We start from the raw sequence: 20,800 nt of genomic DNA on the forward strand, positions 1-20,800 counted from the left end.
CCCTGAATTAAGTTTCCACATTTCACAATTCCAGAGTGACCTGTGCATTTTCTTTAGTAATTGTCAAAATTTGTAATTACTTATTTATGCAAATGAATCCACCATGCATAGCATACCATGTATATTTAGTGAATTATAAACTAATTTATGAATAAAGATGTTTAAATCTGTAATCTTTCCACTGATATAAAATTGTGTCTCTATATAATCAGTGGGATCTTGATTACAAATATTATTGATTGTAATATGGATGGGGGATTTACATTTGAGTTTAATACTTCTGCAGCAACTACAGGTAGGAAAGAAAAGAACACCCCATCACAAGGATTTCAGTCTATCTCTACACACTTAATCACAATGACAGAATCACAGTAACCCTCTACATTTTATCCTTCGATCTTCCATTATTCAGTCTACTAAAAATAAGGGTTAAGAAAAGTGCTAAGTTTCTTTGTCGGCTTTTAGTTTACCCAGAGTTTTCTTTTAGTCCTCACCTGCTAGAACTGTGATTAAATCAACTATTCACTGTAAGTCAGGGAGCACTGAGAGATAGTGTGCTGGCTCTCAAAGTTGGTTTCTAGACCATCCATACCAGCATTGACTCAGAATTTATCAGAAAGGCAAATTATTGGGCTCACTCTAGATTCACTGAAATCAAAAGCCTGGAAGTAAAGCCCAGCGGTCTTACAGTTAAGCAAGGCTTTGAGGTGATTCTAATGCATGCTGAAGTTTGAGAGTCATCACATTAGAAGATCTAGTCTTTGTAAGCAATAGAGTGTTTCACTGATTTTCATCAATTTAATTTGCCAGGCTTTATAGTTCATCATTAAAATTCTAATATCAGAGTATAATCTCTAAAATCTGAGAAACAGGACATGTGTCAGAAATATAAGACAGGTAATCGAAGAATGATTGCTTAATACACTGTTCTATCCACATAAGTTGCATAGTCAGTTCATGATGTACCTGTTCTTTTATTAGAAAGTAACTCCCTCTACATCTCCTCCTAAAAAGATTCTTCCTTCAGAACTACTAATTTCAAATAAAATCAGAAGGAGACAAAAAATACAAACACTGTTGTCAAAGGTTTTGTAAATCACAGGAAAGAGACAATGAGCTAAGCAAAAAAAACGTGATTATTATTCTACAGTATTACTTCTGTACGTAAAGACAGACACAATGAAGTCAAAGGTTCAAGTGGGTTCTAGATTAATCTTTATTTTAGAGATATAATTAATAAATGATAATAAACTTCCATAACAAGATTGTAAACATGGTTTAATGATAGAAAACTTGCTAACATAACATATTAATAGGTCAAATGTGAAAAAGGCATACAATCATCTCAAAGACAACCTTTCTGGCATCTGATAAAACTCAACGCCCTTTCATTTTCTTTTTTAAGTCCAGAAATATAAAACTACTTCCTCAAAGTGATTTAAACCATTTTAAACTAAAAGTCAACATTATGCTTACCAATGAACAAGAAAAACATTTCCATTAAAATCAGGAATAAAAAGATCCATGATCCTCACTCTCACTGATTGGTGTTTCGGGAGTTCTGACTTAAACTCGCGTGTGCATGCTCAGTTTCTCAGTTGCGTCCGACTCTTTTGTGACCCCAAGGACTGTAGCCCACCAGGCTCCTCTGTCCATGGGATTTCCCAGCAAGTATACTAGCGACGGCTGCCATTTCCTCCTTCAAGGGATCTTCCCAACCCAAGGACGGAGCCCACGTCTCCTGCATCTCCTGCACTGCAGGCAGATTCTTTACCACTGAGCCATCAGGGAAGCCTGTCTTAAACCCTTATTTGTGGATAATACAATTCTCGTCCTAGGAAGCTCATGAGAATCAAATAAAAAATTAAGTTGATAAAACTTTAAGAATTTTTTCATAATAGTATTACCAGTATACATGAACATACACAGAATCAAGTCACAGGTTCAAGTACGTAAGATTGTAAACTGAAAAAATACAGTTTTAACACAAAAACAACAGAACTTCTGAGAAAAAAAAGAAATAACAATGGTATTTCTAACAGAACTGGAACGTAAACTCCAAGAGATCGGGGGTGAGGGGTGAGGGTGGGGGTTATTGCTGTTGCTTTATTCACTGCTATATCCTCAGCTCCTAGAAGACTGCCTAACAAATAGTAGACACTCAAAAGAAATTTGCTGGATGAATAAATGAAAAGCATTAGCATTCAATAATCCTTTATATCAAATGAGTTCTTCCTATAAGTGACAGAATTATTTATTAGGAGTCCACAACGAGATCAAGAGTTTGCACCAGAATGCACATTACTGTGCACATCATTTAATTTCACCAGTATCACAAGAAAACTATCTCAATGAAGAAAGCAGGGGACTGGTTTACAGTATGGCTCAGGCTACTTACCTTATAAAAGACAATGAGGAACAGTTCACACACTGGTTACACTGAGTGGCAGGCACCTCTTTAGACTAAATGTTGGGAGTTGAAAGGAGAAAAAAAAACTAACTTCAAACCAAAGAATAATTTGTAAAAAATCATGTCTGGCTGCTGAAATATGGTTATAATTAGGTCACTGTGTCTTTTAAAGGATACTTATGAAACATGAAAGCAACAAAAAATTTTAAGGATGATTTTCTGTCAACTGAATGTCAGATTCTAATCAGGAAATTCAGACATCTCAGTAGAGTCTAAATGAATGAAGTCTTTATACTTTCAGAGCAGTTTATAATAGATGATCATAGGAATTAAGGCACATGAAGAAGTTATGCTCTAAATCAATATAAACACTTCAAGTATATGCCTCACTCCTCACTTTAAAGTAGGTCCATTATTGTAGTGTCATCTCAAATAAACAAGTAAAACAAAGAACTGAGTCAGTGCTGGTGGTTTAAAAAATGAAGAACAAATGAACAGTCAACACCAATTTATAGCAGACAGGCTCTGGGAAAGGAAGCTGGACTGATATTCAGAAGACCAGGTATACAGCCCTTGAACACCAAACTAACTTACTACACAGTCTAGGGCAAATCACCTCACCTCACTGGTCTCCAGTTTCTTCAGGAGTAAATAAAAAAAGACTCTAAACAAAAAAAGACTCTGAGATCTTCCATTCAGTGTAAGTAATGGATACTAGCCAGATTCCTTTCTTCCTGAATAAAGGCAGATAAGCAATCCTACAAAAATATGCTGAGGTTCAATTCTATCTATAAACCTACAAGGTCAAACTAATTTAAAAAGTATAGACATTTTATATAGAGATCTGCACTGACCACCTATCTATCTTCTCTATAAATTATTTATACAATCTTGTTCAATCCACAAAAGAAATCTTGAGAGATGTATATGTTTATTGAGTTTTACAAATAAAATTCTCAGCAATATAAGAAATAGAACTCATGACACTTACTCAAATTTATGACTCCACAACACCATCCTTCCTTCATCAAACTAGACGTGACACATAGCCACAATTTTCTAAGGAAGCAGCAGAGGTTTCAAGCAAATCAGACACTCAAAATATAGAATGCTACACCAAAAAAAACAAAAGTTGTTCATGCAATGAAGATGAAGAAGAAACTCAAGTTAATATAGGAAGAGAATAAAGGGAATGATATAACTTCAGCTCTAAAGTTAGTAAGAAAGCAAAACAGACATGTGATGAGGGACATAAAAATATAAATTTAGCAAGTTATAATCTCCAAGTCCCATGGAGACTGTCCTCCTAAATTATACTATCCCACCCTGAACAGAATTTCCAATTCACTCTATTAAATTCAGCACCTATTAGGTATCTAACATGTACCAGGTTCTTTAAAATAGGAAAATTAAAACAAGCTCTGGATTCATGAAGCTTACAGTGGGGAAAGAAACAGACAAGTAATCAGATTCCTGGACTACACTAAAGTAAGGACTTCTTTAAAGAGTATACTATTAATACAAGGTGCCACGGCACACAGAAAGGAATTAACAAGATTGGACAGGCCAGTGATGTCTTCTTGGGGGATGAGCTTTCCAAGCTGCTATTTTCCATTTTATTTTATTTCCTATTCCTCTAGTTTTCTCAATTAATCTTATACTTTACTGACTTTTAGATTTCATTGAGCTCTCCAAACCCTTCTCCCACTGTTCAACAAATCAATCGACTTCATTCCTTTCTATTCCATCCCTCCCCACTAGCCTAGGCTCAGTGATTAGAACCTCTAACACCTTGAATTTCAATATTCTTCTGTTTTATCTGCCTTTCAAATTCCTAAATCAACCCAATCACCTTTCTTTTCAGTCCTATGCCCAGCAGTTGAGCACCGTCACAGAAAAGTATACAACCTTGCTGGTGGAGCCCTTCTATGATTCCATTGGCATGAGCTTGAGCAAACTCGGGGAAATAGTGGACAGGGAAGCCTGGAGTGCTGCAGTCCGTGGTATCACAAAGAGTCGGACACGACACAGCAACTGAACAACAACAAAACGAGCTCTGCAGAGCCCTTGACAACTTAGGCAACACTAAGCATATTCCTGATGAGCCTTCTCTCCCTAACTCCACTGCTGCCATTACAAACCTTTACCACTCTCAAGCTTCCCTACCTTTCCCTCCCTTCCATGCCAACCCCAGTCACCGGCCCTGCCTGCTTCCTCAAAATGGTATGAATGATAATTATGCATTGCTGAAAATAGGAGTTTACACTACTTTTATGGGTTAAAAAAATTACGCGTATTGAACTAACCCAGCAACCTAACATTCTTAACATTGTTTCATTATGAAACAGATTCGGTTCCAAACAAAGGACTTGCAAATAAACTCTGACCTGCTACCTGAACAATTTCAGCTACTAAAATACAACCAAAAACCAAAAGTAATAAGTATCAGTTCAGTTCAGTTCAGTCACTCAGTCCTGTCCGACTCTCTGCGACCCCATGAATTGCAGCACGCCAGGCCTCTCTGTCCATCACCAACTCCCGGAGTCTACCCAAACCCATGTTCATCGAGTCGGTGATGCCATCCAACCATCTCATCCTCTGTCGTCCCCTTCTCCTCCCGCCCCCAATCCTACCCAGCATTAGGGTCTTTTCCAATGAGTCAACCCTTCGCATGAGGTGCCCAAAGTATTGGAGTTTCAGCTTCAACATCAGACCTTCCAATGAACACCCAGGATTGATCTCTTTTAGGATGGATTGATTGGATCTCCTTGCAGTCCAAGAAACTCTCAAGAGTCTTCTCCAACACCACAGTTCAAAAGCATCAATTCTGCGGCGCTCAGCTTTCTTCACCGTCCAACTCTCACATCCATACATGACCACTGGAAAAACCACAGTCTTGACTAGACGGACTTTTGTTGGCAAAGTAATGTCTCTGCTTTTAAATATGCTATCTAGGTTGGCCATAACCTTCCTTCCAAGGAGTAAGCGTCTTTTAATTTCATGGCTGCAGTCACCATCAGCAGTGATTCTGGAGCCCAAAAAAGTAAAGTCTGACACTGTTTCCACTGTTTCCCCATCTATTTCCCATGGAGTGATGGGACCAGATGCCATGATCTTAGTTTTCTGAACGTTGAGCTTTAAGCCAACTTTTTCACTCTCCTCCTTCACCTTCATCAAGAGGCTCTTTAGTTCCTCTTCACTTTCTGCCATAAGGGTGGTGTCATCTGCATATCTGAGGTTATTGATATTTCTCCCGGCAATCTTGATTCCAGCTTGTGTTTCTTCCAGCCCAGCATTTCTCATGATGTACTCTGCATATAAGTTAAATAAGCAGGGTGACAATATACAGCCTTGACGTACTCCTTTTCCTATTTGGAACCAGTCTGTTGTTCCATGTCCAGTTCTAACTGTTGCTTCCTGACCTGCATACAGGTTTCTCAAGAGACAGGTCAGATGGTCTGGTATTCCCATCTCTTTCAGAATTGTCCACAGTTTATTGTGATCCACACAGTCAAAGGCTTTGGCATAGTCAATAAAGCAGAAATAGATGTTTTTCTGGAACTCTCTTGCTTTTTCGATGATCCAGCGGATATTGGCAATTTGATCTCTGGTTCCTCTGCCTTTTCTAAAACCAGCTTGAACATCTGGAAGTTCACGGTTCACGTATTGCTGAAGCCTGGCTTGGAGAATTTTGAGCATTACTTTACTAGCATGTGAGATGAGTGCAATTGTGCGGTAGTTTGAGCATTCTTTGGCATTGCCTTTCTTTGGGATTGGAACGAAGACTGACCTCTTCCAGTCCTGTGGCCACTGCTGAGTTTTCCAAATTTGCTGGCATATCGAGTGCAGCACTTTCACAGCATCACCTTTGAGGATTTGAAATAGCTCAACTGGAATTCCATCACCTCCACTAGCTTTGTTCGTAGTGATGCTTTCCAAGGCCCACTTGACTTCACATTCCAGGATGTCTGGCTCTAGGTGAGTGATCACACCATCGTGATTATCTGGGTCGTGAAGATCTTTTTTGTACAGTTCTTCTGTGTATTCTTGCCACCTCTTCTTAATATCTTCTGCTTCTGTTAGGTCCATACCATTTCTGTCCTTTATCGAGCCTATCTTTGTGTGAAATGTTCCCTTGGTATCTCTAATTTTCTTGAAGAGGTCTCTAGTCTTTCCCAATCTGTTGTTTTCCTCTATTTGTTTGCACTGATCCCTGAGGAAGGCTTTCTTATCTCTCCTTGCTATTCTTTGGAACTCTGCATTCAGATGAGAATATCTTTCCTTTTCTCCTTTGCTTTTCGCTTCTCTTCCCAGCTATCTGTAAGGCCTCCTCAGACAGCCATTTTGCTTTTTTGCATTTCTTTTCCATGGGGATTTTCTTGATCCCTGTCTCCTGTACAATGTCACGAACCTCTGTCCACAGTTCATCAGGCATTCTGTCTATCAGGTCTAGTCCCTTAAATCTATTTGTCACTTCCACTGTATACTCATAAGGGATTTGATCTAGGTCATACCTGAATGGTCTAGTGGTTTTCCTTACTTTCTTCAATTTAAGTCTGAATGTGGCAATAAGCAGTTCATGATCTTAGCCACAGTCTGCTCCCGGTCTTGTTTTTGCTGACTGTATAGAGCTTCTCCATCTTTACCAACTCTCAAAATTGATAATTAAGTTTACACACCAAAGATCAAGTGACTTTTCTCAGAAGAGAACATATATCAGGCTTTCCTAGCCTATGACTTATTTTAGACACAAATCTGATAAATTTAATTTCTAGTCCATAGTAGCCAGAAGCAGCATTCAAGCGGGGGTGGGTGGGGAGGGGGACGGGGTGGCAAGGTGAAACCCTGCCAGAGTACAGCACAGCAACAGCAGCAAAATGAGCTGATGCAAACGAGAGAAAATGTAAAACTCAACCCCCCTCAAATTATAAATTCAAATAGCAGAGCAAAGTAGGACTATTGATCACAGAAGCAAACTACACTTTATGCCTCAATGGTATCCCAGGGCATCACAATGGTACAAGTGGACTGCAACACCTGATATTTACAATGAAATTTCAGTTAAAAAAAAAAGTTCAAATTGTATCTGGTATTCCATCTGTACATAGTCATAAACGTGCTATAATAACCTTACTATAGAAATATTTTCATTAAAATCGTGAAAATAAAATCCACTTTATCACTTAGATTACCTCATCTATTTATAAAATAAATATATTAAATATATTTCTTGTCTATGATATATACATATATATGGCATAGATGCCCTGGTTTTTAATTCTAATAGCCAGAATACAGTTTTAAGCTAGTCTTTATTAAAAAAATTAAAGCTAGTCTTTTGTTTCCAATCATGTTCTTCACTCAAAAATAAGACAATAATTGTATAATTAAAAATTGAGGTGACAGTCTGGCTGATTTTTATACACTGCAGGCACAGCACAATTCTACATTCAAGCAAGAAAAACAAACACCCAAGAAAACTGAGTTCTTCAGCATCTCTAATCACACAACAGTTAACCAAGTCACTCGTTAGTCAGTTTCTATCCAGCGCTGATTCAAATAAAATTTCTAAAAGTAAAATTATTTCATTAATTGACCTTAAAATAAATCACACAGACCAATGTCTGAAATTTGAGTATACAGCAGAAAGCATAAAAGGAAAAGAAAAACGACACTGCTTAAAATTTGCACTTAGAATTTGCTTTGGAACTTGATTAAATGATCCCTTAAAACTCATCTGGAAGAATAAAAATAGGAAAAGAGACAAGAAATATTTTAAAAAGAGAAGTTATGCAGGTGACCCTGAACTGTAATACCAAATATTAAAACATATTAAGAAGCTATAATAACTAAAGTAATGTAGTACTGGCAAAAGAATAGACAGTTTGATAGACAAAGCTAAAAACTCAAAAATAATAATTCATTATCTGATAAAGGTAGCATTTCAATTCTGAGAGAAAAGGGAGGTTTATATATTTGTGGTGGTGAGACCACTGGCAAGCAAAATTAGAGTAAAAACTGTTTTAACTCAGAACCCTTCCTGGCACTATATGGCAAAATAATGGATTAAATATTAAACTGTAGAAACTAAAAGCCTGAAATATGAAAAGTACATGATGATTTGTACAAAAGTTGAGGGTAAGACTTTCTGTCAAAGCAAAGTAATAAAATAAAGGCAGATTTAACTACATTGAAAATGAAAACAAACATGTTAAAAAGAAATAAACCTTATGGAAGCCAAAAGATGAAGGGTATGGGGGTTTGTGGGGAGACTTCTATATTATGATCAATAAAGGCTTTATGTCTTTAATATATTAAAAGCCCGTAATAATAAACAATGGGAGGAAAAATGAGAACTTGGTAAAACTGTGCTCAGAATGTGAACATACAACCACAAATGAAGAAATACAAATGGCCAAAATAATTTCAAACTCAGTAGTCAAAGGAAAGTTATTATGTAAAATAGTTAAAGAAAAGCACAATGTTTTTACCGTTAAAACGTCAGAGAGAGATGGAGAGGGATACTCTCATAACTGTTGGTAGACATGTAAAAAGTCCAGTTTCCCTGGAGGATAAATTAAGAAATTACTATCAAAAAAGCTTTTAGACTCAGAAAAAATCTTCTTCTAAGACTTTTATATAAGATATTACGCTTTCATTACATCATTTTCAATAGCAGTGTAAAAATTGTAAATAACCAAATGGTCCAATAACAGAGGATTAAAAACATAATAGATATCCATATAATGAGTTGTTCACATTCTGTATCAACGGAATTTCTTGTAAGGAAAAAACATATAATCATAGGTAAAAAATTTTAATTTCCTACTCAAAATTAGTAACCTCTAATATATGTTCAGCATTTACGAATCAATTTTTATTGAGTATCTTTTTCAAAGATTAATTTTGACTTTCATACATTTAAAAATAAGTTTTCAACATCTCAGCATATTTAAAATGAAAATAATGAACTGACAGAATGCTATGAGACATACTGCTAAATTTTATATAGCTACCAGAAGTTTTGCAAATCCAGCTACATGAAAACAAGCACACAAAACTCACAATGCTGTTACATATTCAGTTATACAACTGGCATGATAATTAAGTGCAATATAATATACCCAGAGCAATAATCACAGGATTTTCAGAAAGACTAAATATAAATACATTAAGTAAATTCACAGAACATTTTTAATATTCAGTATTATCCAGACTGCCTACAAAATAGAACACGAAAGTAATATTAAACCTCCCCATCAAACCTGACCTGTCAAAGTAACCAAAAATTAACATCCCCAAATCACTGAAAAACTGTGAGACAATGACAACCCAAAAAAGGGAGAAGGAGTAAAATGTTAACGAATGACAGCATTAAGAGTAAAGGCAAAACAAAATCATGTAACATGTAAAACGTATTTTTCCAATTTCAACAAAAATATAAGCATATCAGAAAAGAAGTATTTCATGTATTTATTTTCCATATTTCTTCTGTATTGTCCAAAATGGGAGCCATTTATTACATGTAATTATTTAAATTTAAACTAATTAAAATAAAGAGCAAAATCCAGTTGCTCAGTTGCCTAGTTCAATTAATGCACTCAAAAGGTACCTGTGGTTAGTGGCTATCATACTGGAAAGTACAGAAACAGACATTTCCATCACTTCAGAAAGTTCTACTGGACAGCATGCTATAATATAGACAAATTAATTTTTTCTCTATAATTATAAAAATCTTCTCCATAAAACTGCAAACTTTTCTCCCTACACCTGAAACATTTTTATAAACTTCCTAAATCAATAGGTTGATGATTATAATCATTCTTTTAAGTACAATGATGATAAGCACTAACAGGACATTGTTTATCATGTGCCAGGAACAATAAACATGTGCCAGTGTTTTTCACGTGCTCTGACTCAGTACCTCAGTTAATTTTCATATAAACCGTATAAGGTAGATACAAGTCTACAAGGCCTTATCTGAAAGAAGTATTTCAGAATTCAGAAGTTTTCAGATTTTAGAAAGCTACTACTACACAAAAGCCATATACTACATAACACCCTCAACAGGGTCTAGGGAAGCACTCAAGAGCACAGTATAATGTCTGAATATTAACACGAAAGATAAGTGAAGTCAATAAATAACCATCTATCAATTAGGTCCTGGTGCTGATATCAAAGCAGTTCAGAACAGGTGTTCCCACTGACCAGCGTTAGCAAGGTGCACTTACCTAGCACTACAATTCCAGAATGACAAACCCATGAATTCTTCCCCACAGGCCCAAGGATTCTCATCACAGAATTATTAAATGACTCTTATCTCCCTGAATTTCAAGAATTCATTTCTAAGACTAATCAGAAGTTTTTCCCTCTAGTAATTATGTATCTTAAAATAAAAGGCCTAGCTATCTTCTTTTCATGAAATAATTGATAGAGATATTTAAATACAAATTCAAAACTGTATTTTGTCACATTTATAAAATGATATGCTTTTTCAGTGCAAGTACCTAATTCAGTTGAATCAAGCAATTTAAACATTATCTTATTTCATTTCTAAAAGGGGAAAAAAAGTATAAACAACCTTCAGCTTCACAGTGCTTTTATGTTCTCAATCAACTTTTGCACATTTTCTCACTTTCAGGAAAGATTATGACCAATTTTATATTACAATTTGTAAATGTTCATTATTCTTATATTTATAAACCAGTGTATATCTTAAAGCATTCCAAACTGATGAATTTCACAGAAAGTACAAAGATAAGTTTATACACATATTTTAATGAAATTTAAATATCAAGAATTAAAATAAATAATTTAATAGTGACAAAATACAAAAGTAGGACAGATATTTAACTATTCAACAGTGTGGCCATGTTTACATTCAAAATTATGAAATATCACACATATAAGCATCTAATAAGGAGTACATAAGTATTAAATTTCTATGAAAAATTATACTTTTTATTGGTTCTGATATGGCCTTGCTTAAAAAGATCTGGTGGTTAGACATACGAAATTGAAACAAATGCTATGATAATATGAAAATACAAATTAATCCAATCTTTATTATAAAAATTAGACCTCATCACAAATAACAGTAATTCCACCAATTACTCGCCTTTCCCATTATTACTTCCTTATACCACACTAGTCACATATAAGTTGGTAAAAGTTCATTTGTAAACTAAATTTTGTAAATCAAAATAAGTTTTATTAGTTGAAATGTAGTTTAGCGTAATTTGTTAAGAGCATGGACTCTGGAGTTAGACTTCCTGTTTCAAACCAAGGTTTTACAAGTGGTAAATGGCTGCAATGGCAATTTTTGGTGTTACAAACATGTATGTCCCAAGTTTCCTCATCTATAAAAGGGAATAACACTATCCTCAAAGGGCAGTGTGCGGAGTAAATGAAATGGTATGTGGAAGTGCTCAGGAGAATGCCTGGTACACACAACAGCATTTGCTATTATCATCAGCCTTATTAAAGCATCTCTGAAACTGTAATATTAATATATTAATGTTACCACTTATCACGGTTAAGAATTTCTTTGCTCCAGACTCCTGAAAAACTTAAATACACCAGGGAAACTCAGTGTTTGAAGGAACCCTGTGGCCATTTAATAAATATCAATTATTAATTCATATATTTATATGTTAGATCCCTTGACAGTCAGATTAAGGTATGGATAGAACTAGGAACACATTCTTTCACAATTCATTTCTTAATGTTATATAATAGCCAAATGATACCATTTCACATACACAACTGTGCCCTTACTCTAGTGTAGCAGTGTATATATGGTTATTGCTATTTATCCCAAAATCCCCAAGAGAAGAAGCAAATCTTACTGAGAAAATTACTCATTCATTTTTGGACATACCAAGTTTGAGCTGCTAACAGAATACTTAATGGGTGTTCCAGAAAGCAGTCAGGAGTACAGACCTAAAGTCAGGAAGACTACACTCAGATCATCACTCTCCACTTTGTATTACCATGGAATTTTTCACATCCTATCACGTGACATTCATTCACCTCCACAACCCTTCTCTACTGCTAGACTATCTCCAAGGCATTCAGGTCTTGCCATACAAGGAAGGGCTCAATAACGTTGCTTTTTTAAAAAATGCAAAACTTGCAGAATAGTACAACTAAAAGAGTGAATTTCATTGTCTATAAAGAAAACTCTGATTTAGAAAACACTTTTTTCACCCTGTGGATTTTAGATAAGGGTGAAATTTCACTTGGAAGAGTTCTTAGAAAATATAAGTAGCATGCAAACAAAATCCTTTTTTTTAATTTGGTCACATGAGAATTACTAAATGCTACCAAGCAGTGAAACCTGACATTATCACCAGGCCTATAAATCTGCAAGAGTACAATATAGCCAGGCAAAGAAATTTATAAGGGAGTAAAATAAGGAAGAGAAAGCTCAATGAAGATTCCTTGAAGTGTACTTAATTTAAATTATTTAAGAAATCGTTCAAAATACCTGCAATGTGGTTGAAAAGATTTTACTTTCTAATTTACAGGCTACTTGAGTTCAATAACTTTAAAATGAAAAAAAAGCCTCTGGACCCTTCCTAGCACATATTACTCAAAGAGCTGTAATAAGGAGCATAGAGCAAAAGTGTTAAGTTTCAAGCATAGGTAAGGTAAAGCTGCTGTCATTCCCAAACCCCCCAGGAACTGTTTGACCGCCAATCCTTTAGTTTAAAATCTGTAGAGGCATGTCCTAGAGAATGCTGCACTCACAGTATTTCTCACCCAAACCTAAAATATGGTCAGTCCTATCGAGCCTCTAATAGGAAGACAGACCAGCTGCCAGCTCTGTAGTTAATAGCAGATCCTGACAATTCCATTTGTGCCTGACAACTAGACACCCTTCAGTGAAGCCATTCCCTGGAAATGACACTACAATATTGTTACTTATTTGGAGGTCATGGAGTCAAGAAAAAACAGCTCATTAATGGTGAATGGCTGGGGAAGACAGTGGCTGGAGAGGATTAAAAGAAGCAACACAATACACATGGGCTTAGAAGAACTGTGAAAATGCAGAGGAAAAAAAGTAAAGATTCACAGAATGAAATTCCTACAACATGAAATAAACACAGAGACTTAAGGCTGCACTTTCTCATTTAAAATCACATAAGCAAGGATCAAATGCATATTGATTCTAATTTTATATAATCAAAAGCCTGAAAACATTATGCCATCAGAAAATATTGGCAAATTAAAAAAGGATTCCCCTAATCTTGGCCCCATTTTCCTGCTCTATGAAGCAATTCATAAGAAGAAAAAAATAACTTCAGACTATACATGATGAATGTAACTATTAGGAATAGCCTCTCTATGAGGTCTGAAATAGAAGGAAAATATACATTTCTTCCAAAGCTGTGGCCAACAATAACTTTTGCATTCTGAATCCAGCTTAAGCACATTAGTTGGGAAGATGTTTGCAAAAGTATTTAATAAGAAAGTGCTGAATTTAGCTTTTATTTTCTTTTTTTCTCAGTTTTCTTAAGTGGCCTACAGTCTATCCAATGCACTAAGTAGAACCTCTTTTAAGTATAAATGACAAAAGGAAATACAGCTTTCTTCTTACAGAAAGCTGTTTCTATAGATCAGGGGTCGTCAAACTTTCTGTAAAGGGCCACATAGTAAATATTTTCAGCTTTACAAGCCATATGGTCTCTGTCACAAATACTCAACTCTGCCATGAAGCATGGAAGAAGCAATAGATGATAGATCAACAATGCCTGTGACTGTGGTCCAATAAAATCTCATTTTTGAAAACAAGCAGCCAGTCTATGGCTATAGTTTGCTGACCTCAGCTATAAAGCATGTTTTTACACCTAATAATAAATATACTGTTTTAATAAATAATACCAAATTTGAAATATGATAGCTTGCTTTAAAATAATTTCATTTAAAAAAAGTGAGGAGTCGGGAGAAAGGTTAAAGAAGACTGGCAAAACACAATTACTGTTAGTCTGAGGATGGATGTATGGAGTTCACTACACTATTCCAATGATTTTATGAGTTTGAAATTTTCAAAATTAAAAGTTTTTAAAATTACAAAGTAAATTAATGCACTGGCTCTACAGGAAAATGAATTTCCTTGCTTTATTATAAACATTCTAAAACATGTTTAGTAGTTTTTAAACATAATTAACAGTACAACATAAAATTTTAGCATAAAGCTACTATACTATAGCTAAAATCTTTAAATACACAAAGTGTATAAAAGCATAAACCCTTAAAAGTTTCCATAATTTAAAAGACAGCCTAATTTCATACAACTCCTAAATTAACACATTTAATTTAGTCTTATCTTACCTAACAAAATGTGTTACCAATTTTTGGTTTTAGAATGTAATTATTTTATAGGGTATATATTACTTATGTTAACATATCATAGGCTTATTATTTTTCACATGAATCATTTTTATTAGTTTTAAACTCTAAGCAATGAATAATAATAGATACAATTCACATAAACAAACAGTGCTTAAGGTCTTCAATAACTGAGAGTTTAAAGGGATCCCAAGATCAAAGTTTGAGAACCTGTGACTTGAATGTTTTCAATGCTGTTTAAAGTATGTTTACCAAGCAACTATTAGATACATGCTCAAACTCATTTTTCCCCTGAACGATAATCATTACACAGGGGAGTTAATCCACTATGAAGACTATCAATATACACCCACTTAAAGCTTCAACAGAAACATTCTTTTAAAATTGCTGGGTATGTCATGAATAATGTAGCCACAGGAAAAGAAGAGCTCTAATGTGCTGTCCCCCATATGCAGAAAATTGTCTCCTGAACCAATAATAAAGAAAAACTAATATGTGCCAGCAGACATTTCTAATAAATCTGCTACCTCTCATCAGATCAAGTTATGCAGTCTCAACGAAAGAAGCCAGAAATCAAGCCGAAAAGAGCCTTAGGAAAGAAATCTTAATGAATACGCAATTTCTCAAAAACAAAATGAATGTGTTTTTTAAATGTCCTAAGTTTTTTCTCCAGTTCTGAAACACAGAAATATTATCAAAACTGAAAACCAAATGAGGTTCATGGAATTATTATGACTGACATTTGAGAAAAACTTGAGGACTCTGTGAAAATATTTCCAACTATCCAAGAATATAATCAATGTCAAAGTTTTCTAAACCTAAAATACCAATAAACAATCCATAATACAGATCTGGGTAGATAATAATTAGGGCACAAATGTCTACATGAGTATTCATTCTTTTATGAAGATGAACCAATACTTTTGGAATACAGAATCACTGTTGCATTTTTAACCAATTTGCCCCTTCTGTACATGGCTATTTAAAATGTTATCAGATTATTTCATTTTTTACTTAAGTACAAATTTTCAAGTTAAGTTTTATAAATCTTGTTATTTCTGTGGTCTTGTCAACATGAACAAACTTAAAAGAGTAGTAAATGAGACATACAGCCATACTCACATCATACTCTGCAATTCTGCTGTGAAACTTATACACTTCCCCGTACTTCTTCCACTGCTTGAAGTGGCCGCAGACATTGGGCTGGCTGCAGTATTATTCATCTAAACATAAAAGAGAACTCAGCTTACAAAATGTATTTAGCTATAAGTAAATGCATAGGAAATGGAAGCAATTATAAATTACTTCAAAAACGACAGAAATTGTTTTAATTCTGATTTGTCTTATGTAAAAATCTGATTTATCCATGCTTGTTCTTTTAAAATCAAATAGCAAGGTAGAAGACTGCTTAGTCAAATATGATATCAAAAAATTGCTCGTGCGATAAACTTTTCATTACATATTTTACAGTAAGTATTGGGAGAAATATACTCATTAAAGTATTTTAATAGAGCTCAGTGGCTTTCAAAATGTGTTCCAGGGGCCCTAAGATTCCCCAGCAATATTCCAGTAAGCTCTCAGTTTCAGTGAGCTCCCACTGGCCATCCTGAACACAAGAACTCTGATTTTTCTATTTTATATGTTGGGGTTTCAAGCAACATTTCATTTAAAGAAAAAGTTGCACAGCTGTAAGATACAAAATTACAATACCAAAACATGACCTAATTCCCATCTGAACCACAGCCAAAAATACGAATAATAGAAATAAAGCCAATCAGTAGATCAGAAGTTAGCATTGTGATATGTTACAATCTTATGGTTAAACAACACTCAACAATTTAAAATGTGATTTCTTTTCCCAATAAAATGAAGCTGATGCATAATGGGAAAACTAGATGCCAATCCTAATATATACCATTTTATTTACTGTATGTGGCAGTCCCATAAATAAGAATTAGTGAAAACAACATTTAAGTAATAAAAGTAGATAAAAGCCTTGCTTTTATCTCAAGGACACAGTAAGTGCTCAACAAATGTTAGCTACTATTTTATGTTTATATAAATTTTTCAATACTATGACTTTCTTTAAAAAATAGTTTGCAGAGTTAAAGAAGAATTAACAAATCTAAATTATATAATAAAATTAAGCAATACTGAGAAATGTAAGTATAATAAAAATAATGAGGAGTCAAGAACCAGATCGCCAAGGTTAGAAGCCGAGCTCTACTACTTGACTAGCACTTGAGGCAAGTTCCTTAATTTCTTTATACCTCAGTTACCTCATCTGTAAAATGGTAATAATAATTGTAAGGATTACAATTATCAGGGTTGTTGTAAGGATTAAATGAACTAACATGAACAAAGCATCCAGAACAGTTCTGAGCAGTCAGTATACAATGCTAACTATTATAAACAGAAAGAACTAAAGAACTCTCCCTTTCTTGATGTGCTAAGAACTTTTATATGACAAATTTAGATTATCCTTACATCACCATCACAAAGTTTAAGAAACTTGAATCTTTTCACTAGAAGACCTCAATATAATTCAACAAATATTAATCAGTTTCCTTACAAAATAAGTTATGTTTTCACACTGATATCAGTGCTGCTACTAGTCAGCCTGGCTCAAAATCTCAAATCATCATCCTTGATTCCTTCTCCTGCACCCTAAAATTTGCTAAGAGGTCAAATAAATTCTACTTTCTGTTTCTGCTGCTGCTAAGTCGCGTCAGTCGTGTCCGACTCTGTGCGACCCCATAGACGGCAGCCCACCAGGCTCCGCCGTCCCTGGGATTCTCCAGGCAAGAACACTGGAGTGGGTACTTTCTGTTTCTACCTCCTCACTTTCTTGTTGAATTCTATTTATAGCTTCTTTCTTGCATCTCAGTTCACTCTCCACACTGCTGTCAAATCTATTTCTTAATACATCCTCTAACCTGACCACTTTGGTGGGCAACGGAGACTAAAATTGATAAAGGAAACCTGAACCAGTCATTCATTCACTGATGACTGAGATGGAAAGGCGGAGCCCCATGAGTGAAAGACAGTGGGCTTCCCTGGTGGTCCATAAGGTAAAGAATCTGCCTGCAATGCAGGAGACCTGGGTTCGATCCCTGGGTTGGGAAGATGCCACAGAGAAGGGAACGGCTACCCACTCCAGTATTCTGGCCTGGAGAATTCCATGGACTGTATAGTCCATGGGGTCACAAAGAGTTGGATGCAACTGAGCGAGCTTCACTTTCACTTTCATGAGTGAAAGCTCAAAAAATTAACTACTACAAACTACTGTCTGAGATGGGCCACATATGAAGCTTCTGAGAATGCAAAAGGACAGAGACCTAAGACCAGCAGCATTCTAGCTAGGTAGCTAGATCTGGAACATCCCAATAGCATTCTGTGGCAGGACTAACTCTCTGCCAACATAAGTCCTGGTCTAATCTGAGGGGCCTAAGGGCCAGGCAAAGATCATTCGACAGAGAATGTAAGAGCAGAGAGACAGAAAGAAAAAGGTTTCACTCAAACTGAGCCTGAAAACCAAAATTCTAAAATAAAGAAGCTAATGCTATGAAACACCATCAATCTGTTTAAGCCTAAATTTTTCCTGTTTGTTCACGAAGACTTTTGGGGGGGATAAGTACTTTTTTCCACAAATATTAGAGGGAAAGTGGAAACACCACTTGGAACTCAGTTTAAAAAAAAATTATTTTATCATCAGTCCAAGATTGGGGAAAAATAAGACAGGAAAGCAAGTACTTCCAAGAACAGTTCTACAGAATCAGGACACAGTGATTAAAAAAGGAACTTGGCTATCCCACTGAACTTAGAAAATGTTTCACTTGTCCCAAGAGAAACTGACAAGAGATATGACATCCTGGAGAAGATGTTAAACTTAAAGATTACGTGTTAACACTAGTCTCCAAAAGCAGTTATGATTTAGGCTGACTCATGTCAGATCTGAAGGCATGCCATTCTGTGGGACTCTCCTGAGATACTGCCAGAGTAATCGCCTCCTTTTCATTTTGCAAATCCAGTCACCTTTCTTTAACATTCTCTGAAGAGGAGACATTTCAGAAAGTAACTTCGCAGCAAAACTCCAGCTTTCTTAGATTGTGCCCCTACTGCAAATGTTTCATATCGAGAGTATTTATTAGTAAGAAGGAAAAGGTCCTAATTCTAGTTTATTATAACCATGATCATCCTTTCACAGTCAAGTTATTTAATTCTTAAATCAAACAGGTGGATAACATTTTTCTTGACATGATGAGCTGATAGTGCATTAGAATCTTTAAAATTATTTCCTGTGCCCACATTTTGTTTGATGATGGGGATAATTAACTTCTTTAGACATTAACGTTTTTACACATCAAAGTCCTATCATGCCAATGCTTTATTTCCTATCTCCCAGACATTAAAAAAAAATAAATGTCGGTTAAAAGCAGAAGCACTCAAGTCAATTTTCTCTAATAAATATAGTTAACATGGAACTGAAAACCTACTGTAATCTTCTCAATGGGTTAATGTCCTACAGTTGTTTTAGCTTTCAATTGAAATGCAGCTGTTTGCCATATTTTACAAAATGAATTCAGATGTGCAGATGGAGACCTAGATTATTTCAACATGCCACAGTTTAAATGTGAACTCAAGGAATAAGTTCATCACTGATTAATACTTATATTTAAACCTGATCATTAAGCCAATAGCCAATATTACATCACATCAGTAAAATTTTGTTCCAGAGTAGAAAAACTGGTATCTTTTAATAAAAATAATGGAATTTAAGGATATACCCCTTTTCTTAGAAAATATCATGACAAAAAAATTTTTTTAATCTAGTAATAAAGTTATACATCACAAATGTGAATTAAGCAAAAATGTAATGAACCTGTTACTCAGTTTCTATTTTATAGCTCATATTTTTAGTGACTAAATGACCAAAGAAGAAATACCATGAAACATCTTTAGCTTAAAATACCTCCGAGCTGAAAACTTTATAACTAGTTAAAACACCCTCAAAATGATGTCAAAATCTGGATTGTGAAATCCATCAGTCTACCCATTTATTAAAAGATAGCAGAATTTCTTGTTTCACTCTTGAGAAAAATTAATTCAGCAGACCTCTGTACTGATTTCTGAGCATCTAAGAGTCTCAATCATTCATAATCTGAGCATCCCACATAATATAAAGTAATAATCCCAAATAATATAAAGTAATAATGTTCTGTTATAATCAGAACATTTTCATTTTCATAGAACTCCAAAGGCAGGAAGAGATTATGGTTAAACCAACACTATTACACACTACATTTCAGCTTTATTGCTTAAAAAAAAAAGCTCAAGTTATAACATGATCTAAATTTCCTCCTGCTGTGAAAAATAATACCAAATGATCAATCACTGAGAATATAAAAAATAAAAAGACAATTAAAATGTGCAAAATTTTAAAACTTCTATGTCTAGTTGGGGATAACACAATAGTAATTCCAATATATTTATATACACCCTAATTCAAGTTAATACATACTAGAACTTGGTAGTAACAGTCAACTAATCTCTCGTTTAGTTTCTCCATATGTCAAGAATAATTTGTCTCAGAGGAGTGTTGTAAAGAAGACAGTGGTTACAACATATGAGCACTCAAAAAATACACTTGAATTGAAAATATCAAAACACTTGTAAAGTACAAAAATTCCCTCTAGATAGATTATAAACTACACTTACATATCTCAGTTGGCTACATGAGCAATTTTTCTTTTAACCTGCTGACAAAGACGCTGTGACACACTGGTCAGAGACACTTGAAGTTCTATTATTATATGTTTTCTTTAGTTTCATATTAATGTAGGTTTCTACTCCATGTGCTTTCTTTTTATTTTTCCATGTGTTTTCATATACAGTACTCTCCTTAAGAAATATTGAGTTTCTTAAGTATTAACTCTTAAAAGAGTTTCAAAAAAATTTTTTATTCTTTGCAAAAATGTTTCTTACAGTGCACAGCCAATCTGCCTGTCAGATCATCCTAAAATACATGACATCCAA

The 20,800-nt window shown here is 34.8% G+C and overlaps 2 protein-coding genes across 39 annotated transcripts in view; one reads left to right on the plus strand and one right to left on the minus strand.

Annotated features, from left to right (window-relative positions):
• SUPT3H (SPT3 homolog, SAGA and STAGA complex component) overlaps window positions 1-20,800 on the minus strand; it is a 408,871-nt gene that overhangs the window by 382,438 nt on the left and 5,633 nt on the right. For 25 of the 36 annotated variants that reach the window (XM_081519022.1, XM_081519017.1, XM_081519018.1 and 22 more), the window contains exon 2: window positions 15,887-15,987. In XM_081519022.1, coding sequence (XP_081375148.1) covers window positions 15,887-15,987 — 101 coding nt within the window. Of the gene's footprint in view, window positions 1-2,398; window positions 2,464-8,901; window positions 8,976-15,886; window positions 15,988-20,800 lie in introns of all 36 variants that reach the window. The other 11 variants (XM_081519052.1, XM_081519053.1, XM_081519048.1 and 8 more) reach the window with 2 other exon arrangements.
• The window catches only part of RUNX2 (RUNX family transcription factor 2), a 231,232-nt gene that overhangs the window by 24,035 nt on the left and 186,397 nt on the right, over window positions 1-20,800 (plus strand). The gene's annotated exons all lie outside the window — the stretch shown is intronic.

Source organism: Giraffa tippelskirchi, chromosome 8 (genome assembly GCF_054371585.1).
Source record: "Giraffa tippelskirchi isolate mGirTip1 chromosome 8, T2T-mGirTip1v1.2.pri, whole genome shotgun sequence".
Taxonomy (NCBI): Eukaryota; Metazoa; Chordata; class Mammalia; order Artiodactyla; family Giraffidae; genus Giraffa; species Giraffa tippelskirchi.